This window comes from Mauremys mutica, chromosome 10 (genome assembly GCF_020497125.1).
Source record: "Mauremys mutica isolate MM-2020 ecotype Southern chromosome 10, ASM2049712v1, whole genome shotgun sequence".
NCBI lineage: Eukaryota > Metazoa > Chordata > Testudines > Geoemydidae > Mauremys > Mauremys mutica.
In genome coordinates, this window is record NC_059081.1 from 68199173 (window position 1) to 68222536 (window position 23364).

The 23364-nt window shown below is 45.8% G+C and overlaps 1 protein-coding gene across 1 annotated transcript in view; it reads right to left on the reverse strand.

Moving 5' to 3' along the window:
• The window catches only part of MREG (melanoregulin), a 44018-nt gene extending 20966 nt beyond the window's left edge, over nt 1-23052 (reverse strand). Inside the window, exons 1-2 of the mRNA XM_044978518.1 lie at nt 22785-23052; nt 11635-11794 (exon numbers count right to left, since the gene is read on the reverse strand). Coding sequence (XP_044834453.1) covers nt 11635-11794; nt 22785-22879 — 255 coding nt within the window. The 5' untranslated portion in view covers nt 22880-23052. The remainder of the gene's footprint in view (nt 1-11634; nt 11795-22784) is intronic.
• Nucleotides 23053-23364: the final 312 nt, after the last annotated feature.

Here is a 23364-nt window from a genome sequence, read left to right on the forward strand (position 1 = left end):
TTTTATCAATCCTAGAGAAGTAAAAAGTATTTCCACTCTTTGTGGGTCATCTTTAATGGCCGAGTTGGATAATGGAGATCAATAAATCCATTTATTAAACTATCTGTTCTTACAGATAATGTTCCACATTAATATTCGGCTACACGGGTACGTATTTGTGGTAAGTGTGCTTCAACCAGGGAAATGACATCACCACAAGAGAGGCAGGATGGATTTATGGTCAAAGCACTAATCTGGAGTCCATTCCTGGCTTCACCCAGATTTCCCACATGATTGTGGGCAGATCTTACCTATTCTCAGAGTCTTGGTTCCCCAAATGCAAAATAATTTTCTCCTTTCCATCATGCATGTAGTGGTACAATCTATGCCAGTGAAGACTAGAGAAAAACCTTGATGCAAGACTAAGGAGCAGCAGATACAGGCACCGGTGGAGAGCATAAGAATTTCCACAGAAACAGTTCTAAAGACTGCAGGACCCCAAGAAGTAACCATGGCTTCTTGCATTAATTGTCTGTGCTGTCCTAGTGCTCTAGTGGTGGCCAAACTACAACCATGTAGCTTCAACCACTTCTGCCATCCCTACACCACTGGCAATGATCTTCAGTGAAGGAACAAGCGGTTTTGTGATGCTGCTCAAACATGCCAATCCGTTTTGTTCAGACTTTACTTGTTCCTTCATAGGAGTTGCCCAAAGGGTTGTCAGCAACCCTGGGACCAGATAGGGAGATGTAGCAGCATGTTGAAATTTCACAAGAATCTACCACTAGGCTGTAGCAAAGGACACCCAGACAGCGGACAGGTGGATACACCAGGGCAACTGCAAAAACATCACATTCAAGTAGTTGTCAAGTTGGCCAACTCAGCTCTTCCCAACCTGTGATCCACAACCATCTGTGTTAGATTCAGTTCATACAGATCCTGCTCCCCAGCGTGGAGTGGGGGACAGATGATGGCTGTGATCTGAATCAGTTTATAAACACACACACACACACACACAAACACACACCTCTTACCCTTCTGCTGATTGTTTAATGCTGCTGCCTCTGAGCGGCAACTGTTCCAATATCAGATTGGTAACGCTTTCCTGGAAATCTCAGTCTCAGACCAATGAAAGCTCACAAAGGGAAGTGATGACTAATTCCATGTATCACAGACGGCTTGTGAGAAAGTGTGAGTTCTGTGTTAGCAGACACACACACCAGCCTGCCTTGCTGATCTGAACACTCAGCTGTTCAAATATTTACCTGGAAAAGTTCCATGGAATCATCAGTGCAATGTACTAAGTACTTAAATGCCAGATTGAAGTGGGGAAATCCTAGGCATTCAGTATGAGCCAGACTGGCACAGAACTGGAAGTTGAACAAAGAGATCAGTGCTATCAAATACCCTCCTCCTGATATGGAAACGTATTAATTAGTTGGCGGTTTGCTTCATGCCGCCAAAGCAATCCTCCATCAGAGCTGTTTCTTTATTCTCTTGAAGTTAATTTGCAGTGCTGTTCTCAGAAGTTGTACATAGGAAATTAGGTCAAATAGCCTAAAGATTATCAGACATGGGCCCAAGCTTTAAAATAGAAATCCAGACCTGTACTGCTCCAGCCTTCAGGGGTTGTTCTGAGCTAGTGGTGTGGTTCAGCCCATTGGAGACATGATCAGATACGAAATATGGATCCATGTTCATATTCTGGAAAAAATCTCCCTATGCCTTGACCCTAAATAATCCCAAATTAGATTAATTTCCAGGTATGCTGCAAAAAGCAGGGTTTGGGGGAAGTTTGAGGGTATATTTCTGGGACAGTTTTGCAGGTTTGATTTATTGGCAGAACTTAGTTTTATATGATTGAAGGCAGTGTGGCTTAGTGGATAGATCACTCAGGAGACCTGAGTTCTATTTCCTGTTCTGCCACTGACCTGCTAGGTTATCTTGGGCAAGTCACTTCATCTCCCTGCGCCTCACCTTCCCCATCTGTAAAATGGGGATAATGATACTGACCTCCTTTGAAAAATGCTTTGAGATCTATGGATGAAGAGCGCTGGATAGGAGCTAGGGATTATTACTAAAGAGCAGAAATTTAGGCCCTGTCTATTTTTAAAAGGGTTTGCTTGTGTAGAGAGCAGGCAGATTCCCCACTGAGTGAAAGTTCTTTGGCTGGAAGTATCCACATTAGTCAACTGGAGACAGGCTGAATGGGGGAGAGCTGGCTCATGTCACATGCTCACATCTGTGCAACAACAGCACTCAAGGAACTACACTTACAAAGCATCAATATTGGAGCCATTTAAAGGGTAACTTTCTCCTTCCATTTTGCACTGTATATGGGCTTGTCTCCACTTCCAGGAAAGTTAATCCAAATTAATTAAAATGCGTTAATTTGAAGTAGAGTAGTTAAACTGCATTAAACCCCATGTGAATACCCTCACTCAGAATTAAAAAGAGTCTTTAATTCCTTTTATTTTAATTCACTTCCAAAGTGAATTAAGGCAAACCAAATTAAAGTCACTTTAATTCTGAATAAGGGTGTCCACAGGGGGATTTAATGCAGTTTAACTAATCCACTTTACATTCACACTTTTAGTTAACTTGGATTAATTTTCTGGATGTCCCTGTGGAGACAAGCCCTTAGAGTTGTACAAATGAAAGATCCTGTTGCTGAATCTTTTAGAGGCACATGGTAAACCTCTCTCATAGCTTGGATGGCTATGCTATGCAAGACATGTTTTAACACAATACAACAGGAAAGAGGCACTCTGTCCTAACATGCCAACCATTTCCAACTTAATCCCACCTTCCGGCTTCTCTGCATACCTCTCCATCCCCAACTTTGTCAGAACTAAGTGCAGAGGTCTCTTGAATTCTGCATTTCAGTTGCTTTCTCCAGTAACTCAATAAACATGATCATTGTGCTCTGAGTCATAGATCTCAGAGCACTTCACAAAGGAAGCCAAGTTATCGTCACCCGTATTTTAATGGTGGGGAAATGGAGACAGGTCAGTGACGTGACCAACCCACCCTCAAACAGCAGTTCAGTGGCATATCTGGAAATGTGACCCCGGTCCCAGACCCCCAGTCCAAGGCCCTGGCCACTAGATCACACTGCCCCATAACTGCGAGGAGATTCGTTACAAATTACTCATTAACTTGCAAGATAATCCATCACAAAATGAACTTTAGCACACGTACCTCAGTTTTATTTATTTACAGGTACATTGTGGAGCACTGCAAGTGATCTGTAGTACACAACAGCAAAGGAATGAAGATTTTCAGCACTGTGCATTGAGAGTCATAGCTTCTAAGGCCAGCGGGGACCATTACGTCAGCTACCCTGACCTCCTGCATAACACAGGACACAGAATTTCTCCCAGTGGTTCCGGCACGAAGACCACAGCTGACTGAGGTACAGCATGGCTTCTGGAAAGACATCCACTCTTGATTTAAAAACTGGCAGTGAGAACACTTTACAGGCAAGTGAGCTAAGACAACCCTTTTGGTGCCTGAATTACAAGGTTACTGATGAGCAGAGTGTAAAGTAGCAAGGCTGTAACGGTACCAAAATTTGTTTCAGATAAGTCACAACCTTAGAATTTATTTATATCCCAATGGTGGACTCAAACAAAGAGAGACTTCAGACTCCTCTGTTTATAAATACTTCTTTTATCAAGTCATTATGGGCTATACATTTACCCTGCTGTTATTCAGAACTTCCGCTATCACCACCACCAAGTGCTTGTCTTCACATACCGTGCAGCTGCACCGTGTCAGTGAAGATGCTGCTATGCCCACGGGAGAGCTTCTCCCGTTGCCATAGTTAGTTACTGCCTCTTGGGGAGGTGGATGATGTCGACGGGAGAAATCCTGTTCAGGTGGGATAGCTAATGCATGTTAGCTCTGCTGTTAAAAAAAAAAAAAAGCCACCAGAATTTTGCACTGAAAAATCAGAGTTCCATGTGGATACCAAGCATGTGAATTTGGCCCAATAACTCTATGGTGGAATATGGCCCTTTCCCTAAATCAGGGGTAGGCAACCTATGGCACAGGTGCCAAAGGCGGCATGTGAACTGATTTTCAGTGGCACGCTCACTGCCTGGGTCCTGGCCACCTGTCCAGGGGGCTCTGCATTTTAATTTAATTTTAAATGAAGTTTCTTAAACATTTTAAAAGCCTTATTTACTTTACATACAACAATAGTTTAGTTATATATTATAGACTTATAGGAGGAGACCTTCTAAAAACGTTAAAATGTATTACTGGCACACGAAACCTTAAATTAGAGTGAATAAATGAAGACTTGGTACACCACTTCTGAAAGGTTGCCGACCCCTGCCCTAAACACTTGTACGAGTAGGTCCTTAAGGAAGACAAGGACACATGGGTACCAGTTCTGCACAGCACATAAGCACATCCAGTTAAGTTATTGGTACTTAAGCACATGTTTAAGTGCTTTGCTGAATCAGAACCTAGAAATACAAGAGAATTCTCCTCTCGTTAACACTGATTTGACACCAGCAGAACACAAAACCTGAAGTCTCAGTGACAATCAGATCATGGGTGAGATCACACATAGTCCAGCATGCGAACCTTGTTCATTCCTAGCAGATTCAGCATCATCTCCTTTGCAGCTTCCACAAGCTCTCTCTGTGGGAACTATTCTGCTAAGGTTGCAGCTGAAGAGCAGAGCCGCATTCACTCATCTGGAGAGTTAGAATTTAACAGCTCCCCAAAGAAGATTATGCTTAGCACTCACAGGCCATTAGATGTTGCAATTCAAACCTTTGCTGAGCTCTCATTAGAAGGGGGTGAAGCTGTTTGGCCTAATTGTAAAAGGCTCACTGGGGTACTATGTGATTACTGCACAGAGCACAGGAATGTTGAGTTCTCAGGCCAAGTTTTTCTGGTCTGTCAGAAGGAGCTGGAATGAGAAGCAGCTGCAAAGACCAACAACAAGGGTGTTTCCAATTGTTACCATACGCACCGTTTTTGTTCTCAGTTATATAAATGTCATTGGAAATAAACTGACAGAGAACAGAGTCATCTGAAGTGAAACTATGAAAACAAGAAAGAGGCATGTTAAGATACAGGACTTAGAGTACGTCTACACTGCAAAAAAAAAAAAACAAAAAAAAACAACTAAGGGTGTTCATAACTCCTGTTACAATACAGTGAAGACATGGCAGCTCCAAGACAGATTAGCAGATTGAGTTCAACCCCAGATTCTCCTAGAGGCTTTAACTCAAGCTGCTAATCTGAGTTGCTGGGTCTTCACTGCCGTTTTAACCCACATGAACTAACCCAAGTTTGCAAAAAAGCGCCATGTAAACATCACAGAGGGCTTTGGACTGGGACTCAAGAAACTTATGCTCAATCTACCGAGGCGTTATATCCGCTTAGCTACATCAGTCAGGAGTGTGAAAAACCCACACCCCAGACCAGCATAGTGACGCAGACATAACTCCCAGCGTACATACAGCTACGTCAACAGAAGATGGCTTCGTTCTAGGAGATGGTATTCCTGTATGGACAGAAAAAAAACCCTGCTGTCTGTGTAGGCTGCATCTACACCAGTGGTCACCACAAGATCACTTTTTGATGCACAAGATCAACCCAGGAACTACCTTGCCCCTTCCCTGAGGCCCCGTTCCCTCCATTTCCCCCTCCCTCCGACACTTGCTCCCCCCATCCTCACTCACTTTCACCAGGCTGGGGGAGGAGGTTGGGGTGTAGGCTCTGGGCTGGGGCTGAGGGATTCAGAGCGGGGGAGGGGGCTGCAGGCTGAGCTTGGGGCAGGGGTGCAAGCTCTGGGAGGGAGTTTGGGTGCAGGGGTCATATGGTCACACTGCACCTAATCTCACAGAATCCACTGGACAGTTCATGAGTTTCACTTTTTATTAGTGTTGTTTGCGGTTTATAGATCCAAAATCTTTCAGGGATGGTCACAAATCAGTGTAACATTCACAACTGTGGGGTGTGCATTGGTTGAGCCAGGGGCAGGTGGTTGGGGTGCAGGAGTGAGGGGTGCAAGCTCTGGGAAGGAGTTTAGTGCAGGAGGGGGTTCCGGGCTGTGGCAGAGTGATGGGGTGCAGCAGGGGTTGGGGTGCAGACTCTGGGAGGAAGTTTGGTGGAGAGGGGCTCCACGCTGGGGTGTGAGTTGTAGGCTCCGGCTGGGAGGCACTAACCACAGGCGGCTCCTGGCCATGGCCCCACGCCACTCCCGGAAGCGTCTGGCTGCTGGCACATCTCTGTGGCCCAGGGAGCTGGGGGGCAGCGGGTCTCCATGCGCTGCCTGTGCCTGAAAGCACCGCCCCTGTAGCTCCCATTGGCTGGTTCCCAGCCAATGGGAGCTGCGGGGACAGTACTGGGGGTAGGGGCAGTGCGTGGAGCTGCCCCCTTCCCCCTCCAGGGGCTGCAGAGACGTGCTAGCAGCCAGATGCTTCCAGGAGTGACGTGGGGACATGGCAGGCAGCCTGCCTGCCTGAGCCCCACTGCGCCGCTGGACTTTTAGCCGCCCAGAGATCATGATTGACAGGCAGAGACTCCATGATCAACCCGTGCCAGTATAGTCTCTGTAGCACACACACATCTTTGAATTCTATTCCTGGCTCTGCCACTAATCTGCACAATGCTGGGCAAAACATGTCACTTCCCCGTGACTCAGTTTCCCCATCTTTAAAAGACACCTTGTGTGAATCATATTGAGATGCACAGATTAAGCGCCCCATATCGGATCTTCCATAATTATTCTATCTTGGGACATCACATTCCAGGAAGCTTCAGTCCCAGAAATACTGCGACAGAAAGGATGCACTTCTGGGAATGACCTAACAGGGCTGTAATTAGCCAATGGAACAATTTAAAAAGGATCATGGTGGATTCTCCGTCACTGACCATTTTTAAATCCAGAGTGGATGTTTTAGAAAAGATCTGCTCTAGGAATTATCTTGGGGAAGTTCTGTACAGTACGTCGGACTAGATCACAATGGTCCTTTCTGGCCTTGGGATCTAAGAAGGTGCCTGCATTTCTCACAGGAATTAGTCAGGATTTTTCTTGTTGTTTGCATAAATAAAGATTAAAAACAAAGTGGGTTGAACACTGATTCAAAAGATGAATATAGTCAAAAGGGTAGACTCCACACTCAGTAAAGCTCCCAGGGATGTCAGTGTAACTTTGTATTTAGAAAGAACAAAAAATTGATCGTACTGTTAGGTAGCTGTCACCATATGGTGCTTACACCCAGTCTCAAGTTCATAGCAGGTCTGAATAACCATCCTGTGTTAATCATTCTCTTGAGAGGAGCTGTTGCAAACAGCAAGACAGTTTCCTCTCTGCCATAATCTCTGTAACAAGAGTCAATCCTTGGGGCAAAGCTGCTTCCTGGGAATTGTTTGAGATTTTTGAAGCGCAGATTTACAGTGTGTTGTTTGTGACCACCTCTGTTCAAGACCTGGCATGTACTGTAAACAAATTACATTTAAAAACTATCTAGATACTTGAAAGGCTCCCAAATCTGCTACCACTTGGCATAGAGGCAACAGTAGGAATGAGGAGTTCAAGCAACGCTGCATTATATAAACCATTAACACCACTATAGCTCTGACCAAATGAATAAGGAGTTTCATGTTAGCACCAAATGGGCTTAGTTTGTAGGAAAGAAACTCCTCCGACACCACTGAATTCCAGCTCGTTTTGTGTTGGCAATGACAAGTTGCAATAGGAGAGAGAACCAGGCTTCATGCTGATGCATGTTTCAAATTCTTCCCTTTCCTACATATAGGCCAGGAAACACTGTTTGTCCTTCAACCCTTGATATTAATGTTCTTCCTCGTTAACAAAGTAAGGCTACAAAAGAAATTTTAAAACCATATTTGTTACAAAACTCCAGAATAAAGATCAATTAAGATTTCAGCTCACAAAAACCTGTCACAGTAAGTAATGTTGAGGTCAAAATATTAATAAAAGTAAAGTTGGAGTTAAATCTGACACTCAATTCTTAGCTCCACTTGGTGATGGAAAGACAGCAAAACTAGTTTCCCAGGGGTTTGTTTATCTCTTAGAGTGAAGGCCTCCAGCTTTCCAACACTGACCACCACTCCAGATACTCCAAGTGTTAAAAGAGTTTTTAAAAGGGAGTAACAAGCAGCCTGATCCAACATCTGTTGTAGTAAATGTGAGTCTTTCACTAGAGGAAGGGCAGTCCAGTCAGTGAGGTGCTCAGGTAGGGAATTCCCTGCTCCGCCATTGGCTTCCTGTGACACCTTGGGCAACTCACTTAGTCTCTGTGCCTCAGTTTCCCATCTGTGCAATGGGAATAACAGCCCTGTCCTACCTCACGGGGGGTGTTGTAAGGATCAGTACATTAAAGACTGAGACACAGTCATGGGCGGCCATATAAATACCTTAGATAGACTGGCTGGGTTGCACGATGTACATGTGCCAATAAACACATCTCATGATCTCTTCTCTTAACTTCCCATCTCTCCTTATTGTGTTTAGGCTCAAAGTTCTTCAGGACTGGGACCTGACCTTTTAAACACCACACCCATAATATAACTACTACTGGCTTTCATAGTCCGTCATCAGGAAATAGGTCTAGCTCATACTCATCAGATTAAAGGACTGCTCTAATCCAGAATAAATTAAATATTTAACAAGTGAGGAAACAAATCACAAACCACTAACTCAGCTACATTTCTTTACATCATATTAGCTTAAAGTGCCCACATTCCCGAACAAACATTTAGGGACTGATCTGAACTGTGGCCCATCGAAGTCAATGAAAAGTTCCCCATTAGTTTCAATTAAGAAACAAGTGGTCATGAACCTAAGAGCATTAGAGAAGTTGTTGTTTCTATATCAATAAGGGTCATGTGTAGTCATGAGAATTTTGTTGCAATTTTGTTTCCTGTAATTTAGCCCCAGTATGAATTTCCCCCAGCACTACAAAACAGCTAACACTAACAACCCCAAAAGCCCACTTAATGACAATACAGGCAAAAATTATATTCTCTCATTTCAACTAAGTGTCAAAAGTATGAGGATTCATTCAAACAAAACAAACAAAAAAAACCTGGCTCATTTTCACTTAAAAGCAGTCCCAATTCCTAGAAAAGAAAAAATCATTACATTGACCCAATTTTATTTTTAAAAAAGTCTGCATTTTCATGGGATCAGAATGAAATTATATGCTCTCAAATTTTACTGCAAACATTTCACAGATGTAACAGCTGTCCAAAAAGGATGTGTCAATTTCATCTTAAAAGAATATTTTGTACAGCCTGTTTCAATCCATGCCCCAGGTCACTGATGTCACACACACAAAGTCCATTGGGGAAATAAATCAGGCCTATAAAATATACTTGATATAATGAAGACAATTTCCCCCCCACTATCCTAACCAGCTGCACAAGTTCTTCTGTACTTGATCATTATCATATTCTGATTATACAATATTTAACTTGACAAGCTACTGCAGTTCAGGTTCAGCACGAGGACAGGAACATTCTTGTGGAAATGTCAAGTTTGTGGTGTGGTGGTAACACGAGGGAAGGGAATAGTGAAAGCAGCATTGAACATGCAAAGGCCAACATATGCAAATAAGGGATAGAAGCATCTAATAATGGCAATGTGAATAATCAAGCAGGAAGTTAAATCCTGTGACCCCCCCTCCCCCGAAGTATTGCTCTCTGGAGAATCATAGTTCAGGTTGGGAACACATCTTTTATGTCAAAGGGGTCTTATCCAGAGGTCAGAACAGCCACTCAGCCCCCACTGCTTCTACAACTACAACGTATTATAGGATATGCCTACTGGGGCGGGGGGATTCCCATAGCAGAGAGTCTCAGCATCTGGGTCAACTGACTCAGGCTCATGCTAAGGCCTAGAAACCATAGGTGTCGACTCCATGGGTGCTCCGGGGCTGGAGCATCCATGGGGAAAATGTAGTGGGTACTCTGTACCCACTGTCAACCAAGCTCCCCTCACCTCCTGCCCCACCTCCTCCCTGTCCCCTGAGCACGCTGCATCCCCACTCCTCCTGCCTGGCTGCCACCGAACAGCTGTTTGGCAGAATTAGCATGCTCCGGGGGGTGGGGGAGGAGCAGGAATGTGGCATGCTCAGGGGAGGAGGTGGAGAAGAGGCGGGGCAGGGGCGGGGATTTGGGGAAGGGGTTGGAATAGGAGCAGGAGGGGGTGGAGTTGGGGTGGGGACTTGGGGGAAGGGGTAGTAATTGGGGTGGGGCCTTATGGAAGGGGTGGGATGGGGGCGGGACCGAGGGAGGGTCGAGCACTCACGGGAAAGAGGGGAAGTTGGCGCCTATGCTAGAAACAGCAGTTTAGACATTTGGACTTGGGACCCAGTGAGGGGGAGAGTCTCCAGCCTGAGCCCGAACATCTGCACTGCTATTTCTAGTCCCATAGCATGAGCCCCACAAGCCCAAATCAGTTGACCCGGGTGCTAAGATTTGGCATCACAGCTCTTTCCCCACCCCCACCCCTAGTGTAGACCTACCCATAGTAGCATCTTAGAGGACTGTGGAACTAGAGCAAGAACTGACAGGGATTTGAAGGGGATTTCAAATCCATGCAGTCTCCTTATGTGAGCAAGAGTCAGGCTAGCTGTAACCCTAATAACGTGAGATTTGTAGAAGTGCGGATTGTGTGAGGCGAGTGGGAAAGAACCATGTGAGAAGTGTTGCGACCTTGTGTTAGATAAGTATGGAATGTAGACTAGAGTCTAAATAGGAGGTGAGAAAAGTAAGATATCAGGATGACCTATGTATAAACAAAATGCAGCTGTTGCTCATTATTGTATGTAACAAAGGTATAAATGCTTGCTGTAATTGTTTACCTGTAGAGAGACCTGTTTAGCTCTCTCCCTCCACACAATTGCTAGAGATAATAACGTATCTGACTTGCTGCACGCAACATGAGAGTGAGCACTCTGTTTTTCTCTGACAGGACCCAGCCATGATGGAGATCCCACTGTACTAAAAACTGTAGAAACACATAGTAAGCTCTTTGGGGCGGGGACTCTCTGAACGTCTGCATAGACAAGAGAGAGACGTTACTTGGTCTATGTAGTGGTTTAATTTAATAGATGTCTGAAAGAGCCTTAAGTGTGCGTGCTGGTATAGGAAACGTATCGCAGAGACCACTCTTTGACCAGGGAATAGAAAGGCTTCCCTACTTCACCTCTTACCAAATTTAGTACAGGGGGAAAATAAGTAGAATTCTCTTTCTCCAGAGTAATACTTACTATATGGTACACACAACCTCCAACCCAACCTAGATATACAAGCATCAGCAACTCTTTGATGTAGTCCGTTGGACACTTCCTTTCATTAAAGGAAGAGAAACATCTGCTCTGCCTCAACTATATTTCACATCAGCATATATAACCTCCTCTTCTTTGATACTGCTACTCAGCTAAGCTACCATAGCAATAACATTCCATACAGACCTGAAAGGTACCCAGAGAATGACCAGACTTACCATTTGGTTAAGTTTATCTCTAATATGACCAACCACCAGGATTTGCGATGATATCTGTTCTCGGCTGTTCAGCAGTTCGGGGCTGGTTTGTAATTGTGGCAAGTGTTTATTCAATGACTCTGTATCCGTGAACAACAGTCCTTTAGCCTTACCTCAGAATCTTTCTCCAGCTGGTTCCTGACAACAATCAGATTATACAGTATCCTGTCATCATCGGCTTCAGTGTGGGACATGTCGTGAGGGGTGCTCCACAGGTTCTTCTCCTCGTCCCTTGCGAAGGTGGCTCCAAATGAGGCATAAGGGTTTTTATTACTGAAAGGGGGAAAATATTGAGGTGCAGTTGTCAGTGACTGAGTTTATAGAACTTGACTGCAGCTCTCCTGTCAGGTGTATTCAGTAAGTGGTGTCTGTATGGCTCAGCTGATAACATTTTTGCCCCAAAACAGAAAAACAGGTGTGCCAGCCTGGCGCTAGCACTTAGTCTAGTGCTCACGGCTCTCCCTCAAGGCATTACTGGTGGTGTTGCTCTGTTAAAGGTGCTGTACTCTGAACGAGACAGGAAACCCACTCATCTTTAGCATTCACATGGTACCTTTCAAACCAACCTCCTTCTGCACAATAAAACAGGTCATTCAAACACCTGATAGCTACCACCATCATCTACACAACCACTGCTAGGCCCCAGGTGAATGTCTTTCTTTGGAAAGGCACAACATGAAAAGTGGACTTATCCTTCTAAATACACTATCCTACAGCCCCACAGAATTAATTCCATTCAGCATTGGTACAGCTGCCTTCTTCCAGTCAACCGGTTCTGGTGTGCATCGGTGACAGCTCTGGAACTTTCTGTATGCTGACTGAGTTTGCCAGCAGTCAGCTCCAATGCACGTTGTTGCTCCAGTTGGCAGTAATTGCTGGAATACTGGGGGGCCTCCCTTTATCTTGGGAAATTACCCAAACCTACTGCACCCCAAAAGCAGATTAAACATCCCTTTATAAGTTCTTAAAGCAGCACTGTAAGTCCCCCGGGTCGCAGACTTACACAGGGGGTGAAGAGAACGGTTCTGGGTGTTGCAAAGCTCGCTCTCTATTTCTAAATCAGAAATAGGGGGAAATGTCAAGGACTGAGATATAATTTATCTTTCCTTCCTCCTTCCAACACGCCAGTTTCCCTTTTACATTGGCTTGGAAAGTTAATCTCATCCTTATATGGGAAAAAGGGTTCCCCCTCCAAAACAAAACCCATTCACTACTACTCCACTAACAGCCTTGTCCAGACACTTCAATCCCACCAGCCACTGATCACAAGTAAACATTGTTCTGGTGCCCAGTCAGATCCTCTGAATGCTGACGCTATGGCAATTGCACTTAGCTGAACCATTCGCTCCCTGGGGCAGGAGAGTTGAAGTGTTAAGTATTGCGTATTTCAAGCCTCCAGCACATTTGCAAGGAGCACTGAATATATTTAATGGAAGAAAAGAGGCAGAAATTAAGTCTGCTCTCTACTGACTTCCAGAGCCTATGGCTTCCATGAGTGTCCCTAAGATTTCTCTGCTCACCCGGATCATTACAAAGCCCACGACATTAAGGGGATTAGATGTATAGTTCTTAGTATGACCATCACATTTGTGTTTTATCTTGGCTGCCAGTTCCCATGTAACCACTCAATCCATGGCATGAACATAAAGACTTCAGGGGCCTCTTAACCTGCCTTTGTTCTTTGACAGGCCAATGTCAGAGAGGTCACCTTCAGATAAGACACCAATATTTCAGGAGGCCTATAGCCCGTGGCAGGTTTCACATTTATCAATCAGGAGAGGGAATCAGCTGTGGCAGCTGTTGCCACTTCCACTGGTGGTGCAGAAGGGGCTGCTAAATCCTGCAACTGTTGCTGGGAAAAGGAGCAAGGGACTCAGGGGACAAAAGACCCCCTCTACTTAGTCCCTTGGCAGCTTTGCAGAACAAGCCTAGGTAGCAGTCAGCAGCTCCCATTCCTTTTTAGGGCTCATGGTGGGTCCCCACCCTTTGTAGGTTTCACCATGGGACTCTGTGTCACAGCACAGCACAGGATCCAACCTGTCATCTTCAAAGACGGGGCTCTGATCTCCTGCCCCACCCAGTTCCTGACTTCATCGAAGGACTGTACATTTCTAAACTTGAGCTCCGAGTTAGCTACTTAAGAAATGCAATGGTAGGTTGGGACTATAGGGAGATTTAGTGGAACCCACCATTTACACACACCCACATCTATGTTTACGTCACGTTTGACCTCATGCCAGTGCCAAAACACAAGGGAATTCAAGAAGCCCGGCCTTCCATCCTTGACTCCTATTGTCTCCAGGTATTGTAGCTCCTGCAGTCTACTTAAATGCAAAAGGCACACGCTGAGGATAGTGTCATTTGAGCTTTTTTATCTTGTTGTGCTTGCTCTCATCACACCCTTTGCAGTGCATGCTTGCCTATACTGCTTGATTTCATCTAATGCTTGGTGTGGAGGATGGAGTGGCATCAATACTTTTCACACTGGCAAACAGACAGAGTACTCCGCCTGTTAAATGCCAGGAAATTTCAGCCCCCAAATCAAACAAATTCCAATTGTGCATACAAAAGATCATACATCTAGGCACATAGTGTGAGAAGTTAATTTCTTACAAGTGTTATTCGTGGCCTGCATGCTCCATATATATTATAGCAGTGACTAGGGGCCAAATTACACCCTTCTCCCAGAAAAGCCTATCAAAGACAAGAGATACTCTGATAATTCCACAGGCCCAAACTCACAAAGTTCCCAAGGAGCCCTGCCGTCAGCAGGAAGTTTGCTTGTCCACAGCACAAGCAGGGGAGTCATTGTCTCAACCAGCAGACATCACAAGTCTGGAAGGGAAACGCCCCAAGGGATCACAGGGCCTTTAAGGAGAGCAGCGGTATCTGCAGAGAGGCCTAGATCCTTCCCCATCCCTCATGGCAACACAGTTTGCTGAAGACTTGAGAGGCCTTGGCCTCATCACCTGTCTCCTGATAGGATTTGAAAGGACAGAATAGGAAAGTGCTCAGCTTAATGCAGAAAGGGACATAATTAACTTAGGCTATGGCTACATTAGCGCTTCAAAGCGCTGCCGCGGCAGTGCTCCCGCGGCAGCGCTTTGAAGCGCTAAGTGTAGTCAAAGCGCCAGCGCTGGGAGAAAGCTCTCCCAGCGCTGTCCGTACTCCACCTCCCTGTGGGGAATAACGGACAGCGCTGGGAGCCGCGCTCCCAGCGCTGGGGCTTTGACTACACTGGCGCTTTGTAGCGCCGCAATTTGCAGCGCTGCAGAGGGTGTTTTTTCACACCCTGCTGCAGCGCTGCAAATTTGCAAGTGTAGCCATACCCTTAGGCTAGAAAAATCCCCAGCTTTCCAGAGATGGGGTGACACTATGGGGAATGCCCTTCCCCCACAGGAATCCATAGTTTGGGAGGGGGCAGGTTTGGAGAGTATGCCTCTCCTACCCCCTCTAACAGATCCTGGACCAGCAGAACAGAGTCTCCATTCCTTTCATTCCTCTGATGAGGGAAAGTCATTGGAATGCAATGGTACTTTATTCTGGATAGGGACACAGTGTTACCTCCCAAAGCCTGGGTGTTGAAGACACTAGATAAATACAAACCCTGGACAAGGCAGCAGAACATATGCCTGAATATACTGTACCTGACCAGTAAGGACATTGGGTACTCAGTAGCATTAGGGGATTTGTGTTTGGAGCATTAGCCTAGGACTGGGCTGCACTCCTGGCTCTGTCACAGACCTGCTCTATGATCCCGGGCAAGTTGTTTGGTTTCTGTGCCTCAGTTCCCTACCTGTAAAATGGGGATAGGCCAGCCAAAGGCAGTGTTATTTAGACTGCAAGCTCTTTGGGGCAGGGACTGTCTCTTTCTAGGTGATTGCTCAGTGGTTAGCACAGTAGGGTCCCCATATAGGTGGGGTCCCCTGGTGCTACAATGATACAAAGAACTTTTCTGTTTTGATTTGCTGGCTGGCAATTGGACTGTTTAGTTTACTTGTGTGCGCTGTCCAACGAGGGTTGTGTAATCCTGCTGGATGGTCGTTATGATGTTTAACACTAATTCAGTTTTCATAATCAAGGTGACTGGATCTTTTTTGTAAGTATTTTCAAATTACTCCTTAAATTTAAAGAAATGATAATATCAGATGGGGATTCTGAAAGAAGAGGAATAAATCTGCTCACTTCTTGTGAGGGACAAGCTGACTGGACCTAATATTTATACTATTTGCTCCCTTAAATTTAGTGCTTTAATTTGTTTTTATTCAGTACAGCCATTAACAACCTCTAGGCATTTTACCTGTGAATAAGGCCCCTTATAAAATATACTTACAGGAGCTTGTGAAGAATCATTTTTATACTTTACCATAAATCTCCATACAGGAAGGTTATTTAGGCTTCTACTAGGCCAGGAAACCGTGTTTCCTTGTATTACCTGTTGCTTAATCTCTTGCAAAACTCTAATTAACAAACAAGCCAAGGAAAGAAACTTCAGAGGCAAGGATGGCACAACATCATTATTTCTAGACTAGTGCTGGCATGTGTTCAGTAAAGCCATTTCCAAATTAAATCTTTCTGGACTTCATCACTTTATATCCCAAACACTTCATATAAGGTGCAACCCTGCTCCCATTAAGATTAGTTGGAGTTTTGCTCTTAATTTCAACAGGACCAAGGTGTCATAAATAACATCAGCATGCTTGCTACATTTGAATACGTTTTCAAGCTGCATTTCAATTATACACCCTGATTTGATCTTAAGCATGAGCAAAGTTTTACTCACTGGGCTGATGTAAGATGAACAACTCAGGAAATTCTGCATGTTCATACTGCCCCATGCCACACAAAAAAAAATCATCTTTTTGGACCATCTTCAGACAAGTACAAGACCTAACTCACGGTCACTTAAAGTTCAGTTAGTCAGGTCGAAACAAAGTCAGATGTGAACCTCAAATATTTTGTCATTCATACGTTTATAGCAGCAATGCTTTTCTCCAGCTCGGGAAGCGCTCCACACAGTGTGACTGAAATGCAGCCACCTCTGGGGTGGAGGGCAGTAGCATCTCACCATGTAGCACACTCCACAAGACTGTACAAGGAGGGATATTGTTGGGATGCTGGGCAAATGCCTGCTAGAGCCGGAAGGGGTTGTTTTAAGTGTCCATGCAGGTAAGACAGGTTCTCAGCTTCCAAGGTATCATTACGAAGTCTCCCATAGGAAGAGATTCACTGCTGGAATAAAGCAGCCACAACCCTATTGCCTTCAGTGGAATTGCTCCCACTTATCCCTCCACAGCATTTAGTCCTCATTTCGTCTCCTGTAGAAGAATACAAGGGTGATCCCATCCTAGTGGGTTCGGAAACCTTGTGTTCCAAATGCTAAGACAATCCCAGATGCCGGTCTTAAAAAAAAAACACAAAAAATTTAATGCATTCCCCACTCCTGAAAGCACATGGGACACCACATAACTCGCAGAGACCCCAACAATGATTATTCCTATAGTGATGCATCTTCCTACGTGACATTTAGAAGGAAGAGATGGGGAAAAGCCAGCACTAGATCACCACCACCACCACACCCTCCCAGGTACAGAAGCTGAGTTGAGAGCATTTGGCGCATTGCCCAGCCTGGCCTCTATCCAGCAATTGCTGAGAGTTAGTGTTTCATAAATAGGTCACTGCTCCAAGGAGCTTTCAATAGTTGAGAATATATTATCTACACTAAGAGCTTCAATTCTCTCCGTTCAGCTGCCTCCTGAGAAGGCCCTCCTTCCAGAGAGCTCACCTTCAGAGCAAGACAGATTACCATGCATTTATGTTTGAAGGAAGAGGCTACCAAAATAATTTTTAATCACAGTTTGCCATTTACAAAGGTTACATTAAACGCTCGGCAATTCATTTAGACTGAAAGCTCTGACATGCTAGATTTCACTATTGTCTAGAGCGAGACCTGACTATATTGGGAAACAAGTCTCTCCCTCTCTAACACCAGCTGAGTAATACGTTATTTTAATTTGGTTGGAACCCTTCAGCCTGGGCTTGGGGAAGTTTTCATGATTTTCATTCAAAACTCACTTGTCCGGGCATTAGAACTGCCAGAATAATCTCTTAAAACTCAGTTACAGGAGCTGAAATGCCAAACAATAAAAAGATGGCTGCAAGGTCCTCAGTTTAAACAAAAGTGCAACTCTTTCAAATAACGGCTACTGGGTTATGGTGACACAAATAGCAAGGACAGACTCATGATACAAGGTGGCGGTCAGATGGATAGTGCTTCTATAGGATTTCCTGTGAAAAGCCAGCATTAACTAACAGGATCATCACTGTAATGTGTTACTAAAGAAAGGTGTTCCATGCAATCAGCTCACAGACTGAAGACTCACAAGGCTTTGCAAGACCATGAAACAATAAAAGGCTATTCCTCTCTCCATGCAGGTGCTTAACTCTCATTACATTAATGGGAATTTCCTGTAGCTGTGTGCACCAAGGTCAGGATTAAACGTCTATCTGTGTTATTATTTAGGTAGCGTATTTAAAAGCAAGGTATTATTTAGGTAGCGTATTTAAAAGCAAGGTATTATTTAGGTAGCGTATTAGGTAGGTAGCGTAATTAAAAGCAAGAGCTCAGGACAGTTAAATCCGTATTGCTCCCCACCTTAGTTTGGGATGTCGATGCCAGTGAAGTCCTGCACTTGCTCATTAAAAATAGAGGGGTTCTCCCCCTCTAGGGAGGTGGTCTCTGCACTAGGTCTGAGCAGACGGGTGCATAGGAGGACACAGATGTGTGGCAGGGGCAAGACTATTGAATTCATTAGCATATGCAAACACCTGGAGAGCCAGAGTTAGTGGAAAGATTTTGCCCACATAGGGGGCTTTGTATCAGGCTCTAATAGCCCAAGTGATGTTAGGAGGAGGGTGGGAAGGAGAGGGGCTGCAAGCAACTGCTACTCCCATCACCAGTCTGCAACTCTGCACCCTGCTCCAGGGTGGGTCAAGGATTTCCGACCCGCTGCACTTGCACAGTTCATCCACAGAGAGCCCGACTGCCTGGGCCTTCTGCAGCTGAAGTGCCTCCGGGTCACTTGGGTGCAGCTTTGACAGCCCTGGAGACTGAAGTGCCTCCTCTCCCTTCCCAGAATAGTTTATATAAGCCTCTGAAATATGCCTGCAGAAACTGCCTATGTTTACACTAGCCATGAGGTGTGACTGCAGCTCGAGTAGATGGAGCACCTGAGGGGCAATTCCACAGCAGCGTGTGCATCAATGTGGTCTGACCAACCTGCCCAGAACCCTGGGTTCTTACTCACCAGCCCAGTGGCAAAGAGGGGTCCATGTGTGTAACACGGCACTAGAAACAGAGCATAACCCAGGTCCTGCAGAGACTTACACATGTACTTAACATGGACATCGATGCACAGTCACAGCAGTCACCATGAGTTGTACCTTAAGCGCCCCAATCCTGAATAATTTTATTCAAACACTTCACTTTGCACGGACTTCAAAGAGACTCTTCACAGCACTCAAAGTCATGCATGTGCTTTGCAGGATCAAAATCCTAATTTAGACTGAGGGAAAAAATTGTTTTTGCCATTTTCAGACAAGACCTGAAGCATTTTAAGTCATTCATGCGCCATTTGAAAAACAGAAGAAACTGAAGGTGCAATATACTTCTGACACTTTTATAAAACTGAAAAAAAATGTCTGGGTTTTTTTTAAATGAAATTGGGGGGGGGGAATATCACAGAGATTAGTATAGCGAGTGTGAAAATAAAGCTCACCAAGGGAATGCTGTAGAATTCTTGTATCACGTATTAATGCAAGGCCAGATTCTGCCAGCTTTATGCTGACTGGTATGTGTGAACAATCCCCTGGACATCAATGGGATAATGGGTGCACAAGATCACAGGCGTTACTGCACATGCTTAACTACATAGTGATCAGTCACACTGAAGTCAATGGGGCTACTCACAGTGCATAAAGTACATGAGTAAATCTTGTGTAGGATTGGGGCCTTAAGGTTCTAGTGAACTAGAGAATCTGACTCAGGGTATTTACATGCAAGGGGTACAGCCATTGGCACCAAAATCTTACAAAGGCAAGAATGGAGCCACCTTTTTTTCAAAGTCTCTGTCTCTCCTACCTAGTGTACCTACCTTCTATTATTAAATAGAAATTGACACAAATATGGTATATAAAATGGATATTTCTAATGTGTTCATCACCATAGAATCTACCTTAGACACAAATATAGATTCATTTAATTAAATATACTGCATTAAAATATTTTTAGATGTAGCATATACAGCAGTCTCCATAAAGCTAGCCTTTACCACACAATGGTAACTGACACCACAGCTCATCCCCTAATCTACAGGAGCTCAACATACAGGAATTACAGGATGAGGCCTTTAGAATAGGGAGGTAACACCAGCATCTTGAACACCCGCGTGGGTAGTGCTGACAGATGCTGAAATTTAATGGTTACCACTATACAAACTATAATACAAGCTTTCCTAAGTGTAATACAAGCACTTCTCCTATTCTATATGTATTATGGAAAAAATAGTGTAAATACCTAGAGAAGAGCTGTTTACTGCTCATGTCTATCAATATTGCCAGTTAAAATTTAACAGATTCATAGACCATGGCCGGAATGCACATGTCAGGTGTTGGATGAACAAATACCATAAGGGTTCAATCAACTGAATTAATCCACGTTAAGAATGATTTACTCCACTGACCAAACCTTTACAGTCTAAACCTATTGTTTAAGAGGTGTCACTCCCTGACCTGACAAAAGCTGGATGTCAGTGTTAAAACTCAAACACCAAATGGTGCTCCTAGAGAAGCAGCACTTGGGTAGAGTTGACAAGAGCAGAGCAGGTTGTATTACTAATGCTTGGGGAAGCCACTAATAAAATGGATTGCATAACATGAATATTTAGAACAGTTGACAGGAAATACTGTCTGAGTCAGTTTCAGGACATTTAATTTTAAAGATACTGTATTAATGAAAGATCATAATCCCTTCAGACAAAGTCTGAGTCCCTTTTTAAAAAATAGGGATTCTATTCTTTAGGAAGAATAGCTTTACTGACTAGGAATAGACATTTCAAAAGGAGACTAGCTCCTTTTATATGAAATTTTACATCGTAGTTCTAGTTACCACTACTGCATTTATTGAGACCAATAAACTCATGACATGCCCTCTTAATACTCTGGCTATTTAGAGCATAACAGCTGCCATACTGGGTCAGAGCATGGTCCATCTTGTCCATTTTTGACAGTGGCCCTTACCAGAGCTTCAAGGGGAATGCACAGAACAGGGCACTTCTGGAGTGATCTACCCCCGTCTTCCACTCCTAGCTTCTGGCAATCAGAGATTTAGGGTCACCTCGAGCATGGGGTTGTGTTCCTGACCATGTTGGCTACTAGCCACTGATGGGCCTACCCTGCATGAACTTATCCAGTTCTATTTCTGGCCATTACATCATCCCTCAGCAATGAGTTCCACAGGTTACTTGTGTGAAAAACTACTTCCTCTTGTTCATATTAAACCTGCTGCTTATTAATTTCATCAAGTGGCCCTTGGTTTTTATATTTTGTACCATTTTTGTGAAATGGTAAAAACACTTCTGTTCCACACCACACGTGACTTTATAGACCTCTATCGTATCCCCCCCTTGGTGGTCTCTTGTGTACGCTGAACAAGTTTATTCTTTTTAGACTCTCCTCATACAGAAGCCGTTCCATACCCTTGATCATTTGTGTTGCCCTTTTCTGAACCTTTTTCAGTATATCCTTTTTGAGATGGGGTGATCAAACTGGACACAGTATTCAAGGTGTGGGAACACCATGGATTTTTCCAGATCATCAATGAATATATTGCACCGTACAAGTCCCGGTACAGTTCTGTCACGTATCTTCATTCTGAAAATGGACCATTTATTCCTACTCTTCCCATCTTTTAACCAGTTATTGATCCATGACAGGACCTTCCCCCCAGGGGCAGCTCTAGACATCTTGCCGCCCCAAGCACGGCGGCATGCCGTGGGGGGCGCTCTGCCGGTCGCCGGTCCTGCGGCTCCGGTGGACCTCTCGGCTCCACCGAAGCCGCGGGATCAGTGGACCCTCCACAGGCATGTCGGCGAAGGCGGCCTGCCTGCCTGCCACCCTCCCAGCGACCAGCAGAGTGCCCCCCACAGCATGCCGCCCCAAGCACGCACTTGGCATGCTGGGGCCTGGAGCTGCCCCTGCTTCCCCCTTGTCCCATGGCTGCTTAGTTTTCTTAAGAGCCTTGGAGGAGGGGCCTTGTCAAAAGCTTTCTGAAAATCCAAGTACATCATAGCAACTGGATCACCCTTATCCATATACTACTTGACCCCCTCTGGGAATTCTAACAGAATTAAGTAATTCTGCCTAATAGGGATCCTGTTTAAAGTAGGGCACATACAGATACCTGCTTTTATTCCAGATTTCCAGTGACAATAAACGGACATCAGACCTTCAAGCATCTGCATTCACTCACATTTCTAAGTACGTTATTAAGCAATCGTTGTTGGTATAAAATGAACCTGGGTAATTCCCACTCACCACCATTAAAATTATCCGATGTAAGAAAAATACTAAATTATATCACATGCCAGTGGGCGGGGGTGGGGTGGGGGATGATGCCAGTGTCAGTTTGTAAACCGGTTTCAGAACAGTAGCCCTGTTAGTCTGTAGCAGCAAAAACAACAAGGAGTCCTTGTTGTGGCACCTCAGAGACTAACAAGTTTATTTGGGCATAAGCTTTCGTGGGCTAAAACCCACTTCATCAGCCGTAGGGTTTGCGGAGTTAAGATTATCAGTGGTGTTCCAGTCCTTTCCCCACCCACGGGAATACTGGAGCTAAACGCTTCCAAACATTGTCATTCCCTAGAGTCATAAAAAATTCCTGCTCTTTCCAATCTGTGATTCCCCCGCTTTACACACAAATCAGCCCCCCAGTGCTCGGGAACGGGCTGGGTGTATTGTTAACAGCTTGGTCCTAGAGCTCTGCCAAGTCCGTTCACCGCCGTTTACTCAGGTAAACAGCCAAGGACCTAAACAACCCCCCCGCCCCGACCCACCGAGCTCCTGCTGAGCCGGAGCAGGCGCCCAGGGAGCGAGCCCCAGCCGAGGCTCGGACCCGCCGCTCCGGAGCCGGCTTTGGGCACGAAGCTCGGGGCAGGCTGCGGGCCCGGGGACCCCACACGCACCCCCGGGGGCCGGGCGCCCTTACCTGACCAGCGGCTCCTTCTCTGCCCGCGCAGCATCCCCCGGGCAGCGGCGGTAGCAGCAGCAGCACAGCGCGCCCAGCCAGTCCCGCAGCCCCATGGAGCCGCCGCTGCTCCGCCCCGCGGGGCGCGACCCTAGGCGGCCTCCGGCCCCGCGCAGCCCCCGGGCGGCCTCCCGGCCCCGCGCCGCTCTGCGCAGGCTGGGCGAGCGCCTGGCCGCGCTACCATGGCAAGCGCGTCTGCCCGGCCCCGGGCTTCCCCGGCCCCGGGCCCGCTGCGCATGGGCCGCCTCCGCCCCCCGGGGAGCGCCAGCCGCTCGCCCGCGGGGCGGGGACGCGGGCTGGGAAAATCCAGCCGGCTCCTTGCATCACTTGCGAGAGCGGGAAACCCCAGCCCCTCCCCCTGTCTGTCCCCGCCCCGCAGTCCCAGCCGGGCGCACGCTGGGGGGGAGCCCCGCAGCGAGCCGGGGCAGGCAGTGGCCGCCGTCTCGCCGAGCCGTAAACGGGTCCAGCGGGAGGAGAGGAACCAGCTAGGACGGAGCCAGGGGAAATCAGGCCGCGCCGCTTAGCCTGGCACGTGTAAGCA